Consider the following 13654-nt stretch of genomic DNA (forward strand, 5'->3'; position numbering starts at 1 on the left):
GACCACATTGGCCTGTATGCCTTATGTTTATGCCCCTCCATCAATACAATGATCCAAGTGCCAGCCATTCACTCCTACAAGCCCTAGGTCAGTCCAAGACACTTCATGTAACTTTAAAAGAACACTCACTCAGCCTTCTAGATAAACTTTATATTAGAACAACAGAAAATGTTCTCCATGATGACTAGAATCTTCCTAAACACAAATTAGCCATGTACTGCCTCCTTTCATTAGCATTAATTTCTCTAAATCCCAGGACTGCTATTTATTATATTGACCATCCCACCAGAGACAAATTTAATACTCTGTTAATGAAGGTGCATCAGATGGCATCAAAAATAACAGAAATAATTTTAACACTTCAAAATATTGACTAACATACCTGAAGAATTTTGTTAACTTTTATAACAGGAGCTTCATCATTTACTGCAGTAACCGTGACAAATACAGTTTGGGGCAAACTTTGTTTCCACAACTCTGTGTTATTTACTATCACAATAAAACTGTCCATCAGTTCTTCACTGTCATCATGAACATAGTAGATTAATTCTTGTTCCACCTGAAAAATACAACAAGCTGAAAAACTAAAGAGGCTAGAAGAAAATATATGTCACATTGAAAAATACTCAAGTCTAGTCATGCCCCTCTGTATTTATTGCATGAACATTTTATGATTTCTAAGACTTTATTTATGCTCATGTTAGTAAATGGTGACTTATGATGCTATTTTGTTTCTTGGAGCTAAAAGCCTGAAAATCAGCATATCATGCATATACTGGCTGCCTCGGAGCAAAGACATGACCTAAAAAAATTACTTTTTTTCCACTTTCTTCCTTGTTCAATTTACACACCATATCCTCCTTTTCAAAATGTACCCACAGCCTTATGTCATCTTACATTTCCAGAATATCTACAACACTGCCTGAGTATGAGTGGCCCATCAATCTACTGTGATTATCACAGAAGCACACAGGAAGTGATGTGGTTCAACACAAGGCACCCTCCCTCCCCACTCCAAATGACCAGCTAGAAACTGAAGAAAGACGTTAGACTCAAGGCCAGAATAAAGCTCAAACTCATGCATCTCACCACCTCCCACAAAATCCCACAGCTTTCAGCAATATAAAGAATCCATCATGATTACAGTAAAGCGAATCTAAATGTGTTACCTGTTTTCTGATAAATGTGGTTAACTTTATTCCAGGAACATGTCTCAGAATCGTCATGCACATACATAAGGCGTTTATTGGTTATGTCTTTATTAGTGAAAGTTGTGAGATTGTCATTATTCTCAGAAGGGCCTGAAAAATCAATAAGTTCTAATTTCCCATTCTTAGGAAACTGTATAACTTTGTATTGGAAAGTTTTATTATTTATTGTTTGCACAAACAATTTCGTGCTCGTTATTAACTCTCCTTCACCTTCAGTAACATTAAGGCCATCGTTAGTCAAAATAATGTTTCCAAAATCTGATTTGATGTAGACTTCAAAGTCATACAAATTTGATTCCAGATACTTTGTAGAAATTAGGAATCTAAATGAATCATAGTTGTCTTCATGGTATCTGTTGATTAATTCATATGCCACTTTTTGATCAGTAATATCTTTTTGGTTAAAGACTGAATCTTTTTTCAAAGGCTGGTCATTAAGCAGTATCTGTCCATTCCTTGGTAGAGACAGCAATTTAAAATGAAGCTCATCTTCAGGTATTTCTAGATCTGCAATAATAGCAAAAAGATTATCAGAATTCAAGTACTTCTTTTTTGACTTTTCAATTTCTAGAGGACTGTGTTTCAATAAGGTGTACCTTAACCATTTCACTTTGATTGGAAATGTGTGCTCTTCACTGATTCTGTTTCCTACACTAACTTTGAATTTAAATTGGTCGATAACATTTTCCAGCTGAATTTCTTTAAAAGTGCTACAGTATCTCACATTGCTGCGCTGAAGAGAGCGTTGAGAAAAACAATTGACTTGCTTCCATCCTCCCCTTGAATGCTGCCTTTGGACTTGACCAAACTGAGGTGGCTTTGTGATTTCATACCGTATTGCCAGTTCCTGGAGGACAGCATTTGTTTCAACTGCCAGATGCCTAGGTGTTATAAGAGTTGTAATACCTTGGAGTAGATTTATTCCTAAATTGTTGACAACTCTGTAATCCAAAGGAACTGCCATGACATGTAACACAACAGTGTTGCTCACCTTCTCACCGTCACTTGCCCTGAGAACAAGCATTGAGTTCTTGACACCTGTGTGGACAAAGAAAACAGTACCTTAAGTCCTCATTAGAAAAAGTAGTAATGGCTTTTCCAGGATGCTTTGAGTTTTCTAAAAATCCTGCATCTGCATTCAGATTTCCAAGGACAGAAAGACCCTAAGAATCTGTATCCTTATCTAGAACTTTTATCAGGTCACTAATCAAACATTTCTTTGAGTTCTCCGAGAGAAAAAGCAAGTTTCCCTCAGGAAGTGCGATCTCAGGTGCATCCTTTACTGGAGTGACAGTAATGCTAAACATATGCTGCTCATTTTCTTGAAAATATGGAGGCATGATCTTCTCACTGCTGGTAGAAATGGAGAAATTAAAATAATCGTAAGTGTCCTCAGAGCCATCATGGACATAAAGAATCTTCGCTTGCCACACATCTGGCATAGTAAATGTATTCACCTCCTGCACATTTAGTTTCAAGTCTCCATGAGAAGGCGGTTCCTTTATTTCAAAAAAAATTTGTGATTGATGAATTCCTAATTTCTCAAAGTCTAAGCTGACCTTAATATGCTTAGATTCAAGGGAAGCTTGTCCACCCTCTGGCACAATCAAATTACTTAGAACTAAAAGGTGGCTCTTGTCTTCCTTGCCCAGAGAGACAGAGCTTTCATGGGAAATGGCAAATACTGGGGCTGCTTTCACAGGAGGGTTCTTTATAGTCATCTCTAAAGAAAGATTTGTATTAAAAGCACTCTGCATTTCACATCCAGCTGAAATGTCCTTACTTACCAGAACATTCTTCAGTGATTTCTTTTCTGAGTTGGCTTTCAGGTTTCTTAAGCAACCTTTGAAGGATCCTCCTCTGGCATATTTCCCAGATACTGAGATTAGGTCTAATTTAACCACTTCTGATCGTATGCTGTCTTCTACACCACCTACAAAGAGGGATCCCTTCAGAATTGGCAGCTTACTATGGGGAGGCAATGAGTTTTTCACAGTTTCTTCATCCAATGTCAGCTGCAAATATTCTGCAGTAAATTTCAGCTTGATGTAGTGTCAATGACTATCACTGACTGATCTACGAGAAGAAAGATGGGTTCTATGTCTATGTTTTCCAACATAAGCTTTAATTAAACCACCTTCCATTTCCATTGCAATGAAATCTCCCACTTGCCCAGGGTGGTAAAGCAGCAAGCCATGTGCAGCTGAGGTTTGCAACGTACACTCGAAGCTTCCCTCATCGTCCACATTCCATGATGGGAAAGAAACATAGGACCTGGAACTGAAGAAACTAATGGGTTCTTCTTCACCCACAAAGAATTCATCACTGCATCCCACTGAAACTTCATGGATGATTTTGAAGCCAGGAGAAGGTCTCAGAGGCATCAGAATGTCTCTGTGGTTGAAAAACACACCATCAATACATCCTCGGAAACTGGGTAGTGCTCCAATAAGGTAGGGAACATCAAGTTTACTAGTACCATCTATGTAGAATCCATAATCGATGTTTAATTCATAGAGAATTCCAGGCATTTTTGCACTAGTTCTATCATTTTTATCAATTACCAATGCGACATTATCACGTTCACGATGTAGTTCAACCAGGTGCCAGGCTAAATCATTCAGCTGAGATCTTTGCTGAGAATGCAGAACTCGTTCCCCCACACCAAAGTTAATTCTCAACTGCAAGAGATAGAATTTTAAATATCAAAATCCAAAGTGGTATTTTTTGCAGTCATATATTAATATATGGTTAATACATTAATTTTCACACATTTTCATACTAAACACATAATTTACAAAATATAATTGAAAAAATAAAATCCCACTAAAATTCTGTGTAGGTTTACCTGCCATGACAAATATGACCTGAATAACTCCAGAAGCAGGAACGGACTTCTTTGCAGTTCTGCAAGGAACAACAATCCTGAGAACCCAACTGACAATGATCTTTCAAGACCTTACCTTGCAGAAAAACAATTACTTGGATCCAAACATTTTTTATGATGCTAACATCATCAAATCTGAAATTTTGCCTTTACTGAATGTCATGCTTTGAACACAATGATCTTGATTTTAAAATCTAGATATCTCAAAGCCTATAGAGATACAATTGTAAGAAATAAATACCATATTTTGAAATAATCAATTATATTTTGTGATTTTTCCATTTCTTTAAACAGAAACTTTGAGACTTGTTATAGACAACAGCTTAAAAAAAAAAACACTGAGCAATACAGACTACACATACCTTTTTAGGTACAGTTATAGAGCATACCTGTACATATCCTGACCGTAGCTCCATTAAACAATAATCTGTCTTCCCAGCTGCAAGAAAAAGCAGTCCCTGTGCCTTGCTTGTTCGAAACTGCAACTGTAAAGATGTCTGAGAGGATATCTCTGCCGTGTTCAGCTCCACAAAGCTATCACCGTAAAACGATACTGAAAGAAATAAAGGAAAACAAACAGGAAATTTAATCACACACAAAAAAACCCTCTTTTTCTTATCTACAGCTAAATGTATGTAAAAAATTTATATTACTCTCTATAAACTTAAATATGCACAATTTAAAATAAATCTCAGATACTGAATTCACTAGTCCACGCAACAAAATAAGAACCCCATGGCCATACCAGTACAGACAAAGCGTGAACACAGACCAGTATTCAATCTCCAACAGTGATGACTGAGAACTGTAGGAGCAGTGCAATTATATTGAATAATTTCTTTCAAATATTCTTTTCTGCCTTGAACTGTAACATCAGTAAGCTTTCTCATTTGACTACTCACTGCCTTTACCATCCCCATTACTACTATACTGAACAACACAAATCCTAAGACCACAGCCTCAAAAACTCTGCTGGTAATTTCCCTCTGACATATGAAAAAATGAAATTAATCATTTACCCCTCCTCCTACTTAATCCATTACTTAATATACAAAGCCCTGCACTCCTATTCAATTGCTGTTCAAAAGCCTCTGATGGCAAACTTTATCAAAAGCCTTCTGAGAATCTAAATCTTAGATGACTTGCACACCCACGTCAAGAAAGCTGTAACGGGTTTGTAAAGCAGAACCTACCTTTAAAGAAATCGTAGGGACTCCTCCCAAGTTGATCCTACTCACTTGTGTATCTTTTATCCTTTGTTACAGTATCTATAAATTTGACAGGTATGGATGTCAGGCTTACAGACCCCTGGTCATTCTTGTTTTAAATATTGGAATAAAATCTGCCACCATCCATGCTCCAAGTACCCAGGGAGTTAAAAGCATGAGATCAGACACCACTCTTAGCAAGCAAGTTATTTCACCCTCAAGTTTTTTTAGGTCAACCCCTCTCTTTCCCTGTCTCCACCCCAAAAAAAGAAATTTCAGTTTGGGAATCCTCCTAGTTAGCAGGAAACACCATTTAATTTAGCTTCTCTGCAGTAGCCATGCCCTTTCTGAGTGCTTCTTTTATACAGATAACTTAATCAACTGGCTGCACAGACCCTCTGCAGGGTTTCCATTCTTGATGTACTTAAGAAAGATTTAGTAAAAGCTTTGACTCCTTCAAGCTGATCCTTGACCTTTTTTATTTTTTCCCCCAGATGTGTCTATTTTCAAATTACACCTGCTAGGGTTTATGATGCTTCAGCTGTTTGGACATAACTCTGCAAGGACACCACCAGCTAAATATTTATTTTGCAGTTTTTAACTTCATTCTGAAATAACTTCCTCATTTTAACAGAGTTCTTTTGAAAGTCAAGCCTAACTGCAGAGGACTTTTGAGGTTTCATTGTTCCAGTCCCTACATTAGCTGAATCTAATACACTCTGATGACTCTTACAAAGTGTGGCTGTAACTCAGACTCTGTACTGGATTCTGCACAGATTACCAAATCAAAGATTTCATTAAGCAGCTGATTCATGAAATAATCATTAATAGTATCTAAAACTTTGCTGTAAGATATATAAAAATTCTAGGTAGCTTTCCCAAGAACAACATTCAGTAAACCCCACAGCCAAAAACTATGTAATAGTAAGTTATATAAAGTACCCAGAGAAACACAGGAAAAATCCTTAGATTTATCCTCAGAAACACACATATTTCTTCCAAAGGAAGAGTCACTACTGTGCTAAGAAAAATTGGTTCCAATTGGAATCAAAAGGAATTCTTCCTCATCAGTGTACTTCTAGCTCAAAAAAACCTTTCATCAAATAGCTCTAATACACCTTACAAGTCTTACATAAAATTTATAGACTGAGAGAACCTATGTCATTTGTTGTACATAGAATGTTATTCTGTAGAGTCAATAAAGACAGACCTCCTCTTTAAAGTGAGTATTGGAATAACAGAACTATAGACAAATCCCCAGTATAAGAAACGACTAATAAGTCAGGAAATAGGTTAAATATTTATAATTTTTTATTTTGTGCTAAATTCATATTTTGGCAGTGGCTGGGACTGTCAGTGTACTATTTAATGTACAGATGGACTATAGGAGATTGTCCCTACCCTATAGAACTGTAGATCCAGTGTCACAGGTAAGGAGAGGAGTCCCCTGATTTCTACCTCAGTAAATGATGCACAGAGATACTGTCTTCCTGTTCTGGTTTCAGCTGGGATAGAGTTTATTTTCTTCCTAGTAGCCAGCATAGTGCTGTGTTTTGGATTTAGTAGGACAATAACATTGGTGACATGGTGGTGCTCACCCTAAGTTAAGGACATTTCAGTGTCCCATGCTCTGCCAGCAAGCAGGTGCACAAGAGGCTGAGGGAATCATGGCCAGGAGAGCTGACCTGAACCGGCCAAAGGAATATTCCATACCACAGACCAACGTGCCCAGTATATAAACTTCGGGACAGCTGGGCATCAGTCAGAAGATGGGGAGCAACTGTATTGTGCATCACTTGTTGATTTTCAGTTTTACTTCACTCTTTTTGTTATCTCCCTTTTCAATACTATTATTACATTTTACTTTGTTTCAATTATTAAACTGTTCTTATCTCAACCCACAGGTTTTACTTCTTTTTTCTTGATTATCCTTCCTGTCCCACCATGGGGTAAGGGACTGAGCAAGTGGTGCATGGTACTTAGTTACCAGCTGGGGTTAAACCATGACACTTCCTGAAGATCACAGGTAGCACAACCCAGCTGTCTGAAATAACCTGTCCTAATCAAAAGAAGACTCCATTTCCGTCAGCATCATAGTAACATCAGAACATCAATATAACGTTATGGGTACAAAAGGGTTTCACCCTGAGAAGACAGACCCTTCTCCTCACCCTACTGAGCCTCCAAGAAGCAGTTACGTTCATTTACGTTCATCCTCGCACCCCCACAGAACTGGCAAGTAAGAGATTCCATTAAAATTTATCAGTCAAGTTCCTCAGAAATTAACAAATTAAATCAAAATCTTTCACAGATGTCAATATCCTGAAAGTTTCATTATGATCACTATAACACAGCCCCCAAATTTAGTTAATTTTTGAACGAACAGTAATGGTTACTGATGGAAATCGAAAATTACATTTAAATACACTATATTTTCAATAGACTTGAGTAAGTGCAGAAAAAAACATTGGATTTTTCGGGAAGCAATTGAGCAGAAAGATAAATTTACCTATGAATTATTAAGTGCAACTTGGAATAAATAGAATGAAGCTGCAAAGTCAATATTTTGCAGTGCACCACTGGGAAAAAATTTGATATTTATACTATATATGAATTTCACAAAAAGGAAAAAAAAAGAAACATAAGTTAAAGCTTTTGCTTTCCATAAAACTCTTCAGAGTCAGAATCCATCACTGCAGGTGGGGCAGGTAGGCATTGATCCAACACTAAACGAGATCTTGGGCCAAGACCACCCACAGTGCCTTGGCATGATTTCTGCTTCTGTACCCACCAAACTAAGAAACATGTTATTATAGTATAGGAATCAAGTTCCTCTAGAACAGACACTTTTAGAATGATTTTTGCCTGAAACCCTGTTATGACTGACCTCAAAATTAATCTGGTGTTTTTGAAACAGGGACATTTTGTTGTGGACTATGTGACATTAATCACACCATTACAGAAAGTATGTGCAGTTCAACCAGCAATACCGGCCGTGAAGGTCCCTTGCTGCTGGAACAGGTGAATTCAGCATGTCATATAGGGAAAGATTCCTCTGCAGTGCCTGGGCAGACAGCTTATTCTGTAACACCTCTGGGCCTCAAATGGAAAAGACAAGTGAAAGCAGCTGAGAATGACAGCCAGATCTATGTCAGTTATTAATGTCCCGTTATGGACACAGAAACAGACACACAAAGGCTCAAGAAAATAGAGGCATAATCACTTGGAACGCAAATTTAAAAATCTGTTCAAACTCAGTTACTGACTAACTTGTGGTCCCCATCCCTCTTCCTTCTCTCTTACAGACAACCCTCAACGCTAGGGCTATAAATTCTTCCCGATATTTCCATGACAACAGGTAACATTTATATGGGAAGTGTAAGTTTTGAAAATTGTGTTTCAAATAATATTACTGAAGATTCTCGACCAGCTCTGTCCACAACATCTTTCTTTGAAGCAACTACAAGAAATCAGGCCAGGCATAGCGAAAGCCTTCATAGTCACAGAGCAAAAGGTTCTTCATTCATCACTTAGTGGTGGAATTTGGTTGACATTTTATCTTTTTGTTCAGCTTTCATTCTCTAGTGCTAAAAACATTATCAAATTCAACCAACAGCTACACCTTGAATAATGTTTCTCTTCTTTCTGTACTCAAAGCACAAAAAAATATAAGCCTCATCACTCCTCCACTGCCGAAACTAAAAACCGTACAAATGTATCTACAAGAAACCAAGCTCAGACTCACTACACAGCTAACATGAGCAATGCACATGGACAACTCTGTCCCCCTTCTTGGGGTGGCTTGTGTCCCTCCATTCTCAAAACAATTTTTTTTCATACCTTATATTTCTTCTGTACTAACAAGTCTTTTATGGTGCTTCAATAAGAGGTGGAGGGGTTGTACAAACTAGAGATGAAGGCACGTTTCCAAACAGTAAAAATGCGTTCAGCTATATAGAAGTATAGCTTGAATCCTCATTTAAGAGTCCTCATGCACTAAGTGCTAGGCAAACAAAGAGATACCTTGAGTCCCAATAGCTTCTGCCATAACTAAGATAAAACATGCAGGTCTCAACAGATGAAGATGCAAGTCTGATCTTTATTTCCCTAAACCACAGGAAAAACAGCTCGCAACCTTCAACGTAAATAAAATAGGAAGACTCTTCCTTGGGATAAGATTTGAGTGATAGAAACAAGTGTTCAGAGCCTATAAATACCAAATAGAAAGGTGTTATGATATTAATAACTTTAAAAGCCTTGTTTGCTCTGACTGTACAGCACAAGTGGAGACAGATCAAAAAGAGAGAAAACATTAGTGAGAGAGCACCAAATTCCAGGTATCCCATGTAACAAGCTTTTATAAAAAAAGGCAGAATGATTAAAGAATACATTTGCAATTACTGCACGGATTCACATCCTGCACTATAAACATGCCTAGAGCTTTCCCATGGAACCAAACCATTTCTCTAGCTCCTTCCCACTAAAACAGCTTTGCACTCAGGTCCAAGGTTTCAGTCACTGCACCACATGAACAGTTGTCAGTCCTCTCCAAGGAGAATTCCCTAGTGTACAAACACTCCTACAAAAGTTTTAAAATGTCTCAGTTCTGTGCTGAGTAACTTAGCTGGAATCGTTCATCAGAACTGACCCAAAGTGATTCTTTTCACATGCTGCAAGTATTTGTTACAAAATTTTGTGACTTGTACATTTATTTCCCTATCTAGTCGTATTTCTTTCTTTCATCTTGAATCTGTCAGTAACATGTTTGAAACCACTGTGAGTATCGGAGAATCTCAAATTTGGATTTTGGAGAAACAGATATTGAGTTCTAGCAATTGCATACAGTTACTTTAAAAGTAACTAGTTTATACTAAAGCTTCAGAAAAAAAAATCTAAGTGGTCTGATAAGGACGCTATGAAAATAAGAGAAAAAGAAAAATTCATTAATTAACTGAAAAATAATTCTTTCAGGCAAAGTACCTTACATGGATAACATTCTGCTGGAACTTTGGAAAGGTCTGCATAACTGTCCTGGGTTTGGCTGGGATAGAATTAATTTTCTTCTTAGTAGTTGGTACAGTGCAGTGTTTTGGATTTATTGCACATCAGTGATAAAAATCACTATTTTTTAAAATATAATCCAAATAGTAAAAGAAATTGCCATAGATCTCATGGATGTCCAGAGCGGCATATTCTGGAAATAAAGATGGTCAGTTCTGTGATTCAAACTTCAAGAAACTAGCAGTTAAAAAATAAAATTTGATCGCAATTACTTTCTTAAAGTAATTTCCTACTTGCTTTTTTTTGCTTCTGAACAACAGTGAAGAATCAGATTGGAAGCTAACTTTTCGCAAGCTTCTGACTGAAACCTGACCTCAAGTCAGAAACCCTTACAGTTGGCGTGACTGCCCATTAAAACTAGATTGAATGGGCTTTAAAGTCCTAACCAGAACTTCATGAGCATGATGACTGTCCTTACACTGGTGTAATCCAATGCTGGTCACAGTCCTGTATCTTACAGTGAATCTCAATGCCTCTCATTTTGCAGGAGGAAAAAGTGAAACTTGTTTCAGTCTGATTCAGCATAAACTACTATTAATCGCTTGTGGAAAAAAAGCTCCAGAAAATATATGCTTATAAATAAAAATGCACTCGTGGCTTCTTTTTTTATTTCACAGCTAGTTGAAACCATACTTAGAATGTTCTTTTTTTTAACACAGTACATGCTGCATCACAGATATGATCAAGTTCAACTGAAGAGACTGAAAAACACTACTAGTACCACAGAATTCATAATATGGTTTGCTTACAAACCTTACACTCTCCAAAACGCTGCTGAAACTTCGAAAAACAGGAGTTTGATTAATGAAGCTTTGCAACAAGGATAAACAGCAGAAATAATACAACAGAACGATGGGGGGAGAAGAAACAAAACCAATCAAAATAGGACATTTCATAATGAAAAAGTACTACGTCCATCTTTGTTGTCTTATCTAAGTTGGTAGCAGGTGACATCAACAGCAGGGGACAGGACATGGGAAAATAATGGCCAGTCTTCGCGAACGAAGATTTGGGGAAAGGTCTTTTACCTTTCCAGCCTGCGCAATGGATTTTTTAGGTGAGACACAGCCTGCGCTGAACTGAGCCCACCCTTTAATCCTCAGGTTCATCTGCCGGGGCCAAGCGAGCTTGGACAATGGCAGTGAGGTCCTCAGGACGTAGGTTCGTTTAGAGTGACCTTCTCATAGATGGATGGCCTCACAGGGCTAACGGGCTCCATCTGCCCGGGGGGACTGGGATTCGAACCCGGGTCGCAGCGGTGAGAGTCCCACATGCTAACCACTAGGCCACCAGGGGTCCCACATGGGAAAAATGGAACTGGAAAAGGAAGCTGTCAGATTCATTGGGAATGACCTTTAAGGCTAACATAACCATTATTCAAAAGGGAATTCTCAAGGTTGATTCACACTTTGCCAATGTAGAATTTAGTGAGATTTTTTGGGTAAATGAAATACTATCAGAGTCTGCAATCCTCTTACACTCACCTAAAATGTACACAGTGAAGAATAACCTTGTGTTGCATCTACAAATGCTTTACACACCAGACAAGATGATGTTTAAAGGTCCCTTCCAACCCAAAACTTTCTATAATTCTATGATTTCCAGATAAAAGACAGTGCTGTAGTTAAAGCACTGAACATGAAAAGAATGGAACTTATGTTATTTTCTGGTTCTATAATATAAACTCACTGAAAACTGAAGAATTGGGAAACCCACTTAACATCTAATTTCAGTATGCTGTCTATAAGAAGCAGTTAGTCCTTTTTTTTTCCTTCTAGCCTTCAATTGTTTTTTCTTTTCACTAGATTATCTCTGGGTAAGGCTACAGCTATAATAGCACCTGGAGTAAGAGAGAAGAGCTGGAATTTAACCACCAATTAGGCTCTCATTAATTTCTGAAGAACTAAAAACTATTTTTTTAAAGTTACAATTAAATATTAGTTTGTTTCTAACTAGTCTTCTCATCTAGTGAAACAGACACCACATAATCACAGAAACCGACCAGACACACAATATTTCTAAAGAAAGAGTTACGGCACTTGGTTCATCTCACATGGAATTACAAAGAGTACGAAAGACCAGACTACTTCAACTGCCTGATGATCCATTATTTTAAAAAGATATTTAAATAATAAACTCTACTACCAGTCTTTGATGCTCAAATTATAATTTACTTCAAGTTGTATCTCAAGAAGAAATAGAATTCCTGCCTAAAGTTTTTGGTTGTTCCAATGATTTTGGTGACTGCCCAGGCCCTGCACCATAAGATGCATCACCAGCAGTGAGGTGACTGGCATGTCTTAGCACATCTGAAAAGCCAAGCATGAAATAGCTTAAGTTGTACGCTAAAAGCAGATACCTGCAGTTACCCGCTGACACTTAACATCGGGACTACTGGTTCACATCCATGCCAGAGCAGGGGAAGGAATCACAGGAAATGTTCTTGCACTTGCCTTAGCACTTTCCTCATGACATACTACAGTTATGATTGGAGTCGGGGGGCCGGGTAGGGGAAGTTTTCATCCACGTGACTTGGGTTCTCCTTGTTTTTATTGTCAAGTTTTTATTGCTATGTCAAGTCACAGCATCTCCACAGTTGGAGGAGCCCGCACCGGCGCGGGCTCACAACGAGCGGCCAGGCTCGGCCTTCGCTTCAAGGCACAGGGACATCACGCCGTCATAAAATGCCCGCTGTCCCACCGTCGGCAGAGCCCCGGCATCCCGCCCCCGGCCGAGCGGCTGCCGGCCCGGACACCGGGCCGGGGCAGCGGCCAGTCCCCGCTCAGGCTGCTCCTTCCGCGGGAGCACCGGCGACAAGCGTCGCCAGTGCTCTGAAGAGCCCCAGGGCCGCCCGGCCTGCCCCGCCCGGGGCGCCGCTCCCCCCGCGCCGGGACTGCGGCCGGTCGGCGCCGGGCCGCCCCTTCCCCCCGCCCGCGGGTGCCTTCCGGCCCCTCCGCGGCCCTACCTGCGAGAGCCGCCCGGCGGGCGGGCACTACCGCCACCACCGCCACCAGTGCCACCAGCAGCGCGGCGGGCGCGCCGTCCATGCCGGAGCCGCGGCCCGGCCGGGCACCCCCAGCACGGCCTGGCCCTGCGGAGCGGCGGAGCGGCGCCGCCTCGGGCCCGCGCTCCCTGCCCGCTCTCCCGGAACGGCCTCCTCCCTCCTTCCCTCCGTCCTTCTTTCCCTCCTTCCCGCCCTCCTCACAGCGCAGCCCCCGCGCCGGCCCGCCTCCAGCTCCGGGAATACCGGCCTGGCATGGGACACGGGGTAGCTCCTTCCCGCAGCT

The 13654-nt window shown here is 39.8% G+C and overlaps 1 protein-coding gene across 1 annotated transcript in view; it reads right to left on the reverse strand.

Annotated features, from left to right (window-relative positions):
- Nucleotides 1-13430, reverse strand: part of LOC113981781 (chondroitin sulfate proteoglycan 4-like) — a 42054-nt gene extending 28624 nt beyond the window's left edge. Inside the window, 5 exon segments of the mRNA XM_027709363.1 lie at nucleotides 383-600; nucleotides 1170-2275; nucleotides 2277-3892; nucleotides 4488-4651; nucleotides 13333-13430. Of these exon segments, the coding sequence (XP_027565164.1) occupies nucleotides 383-600; nucleotides 1170-2275; nucleotides 2277-3892; nucleotides 4488-4651; nucleotides 13333-13414 (3186 nt within the window). The 5' untranslated portion in view covers nucleotides 13415-13430.
- Between the last annotated feature and the right edge of the window lie 224 nt (nucleotides 13431-13654).

This window comes from Neopelma chrysocephalum, unplaced genomic scaffold (assembly GCF_003984885.1).
Source record: "Neopelma chrysocephalum unplaced genomic scaffold, ASM398488v2 Primary Assembly neopelma1_96770, whole genome shotgun sequence".
Taxonomy (NCBI): domain Eukaryota; kingdom Metazoa; phylum Chordata; class Aves; order Passeriformes; family Pipridae; genus Neopelma; species Neopelma chrysocephalum.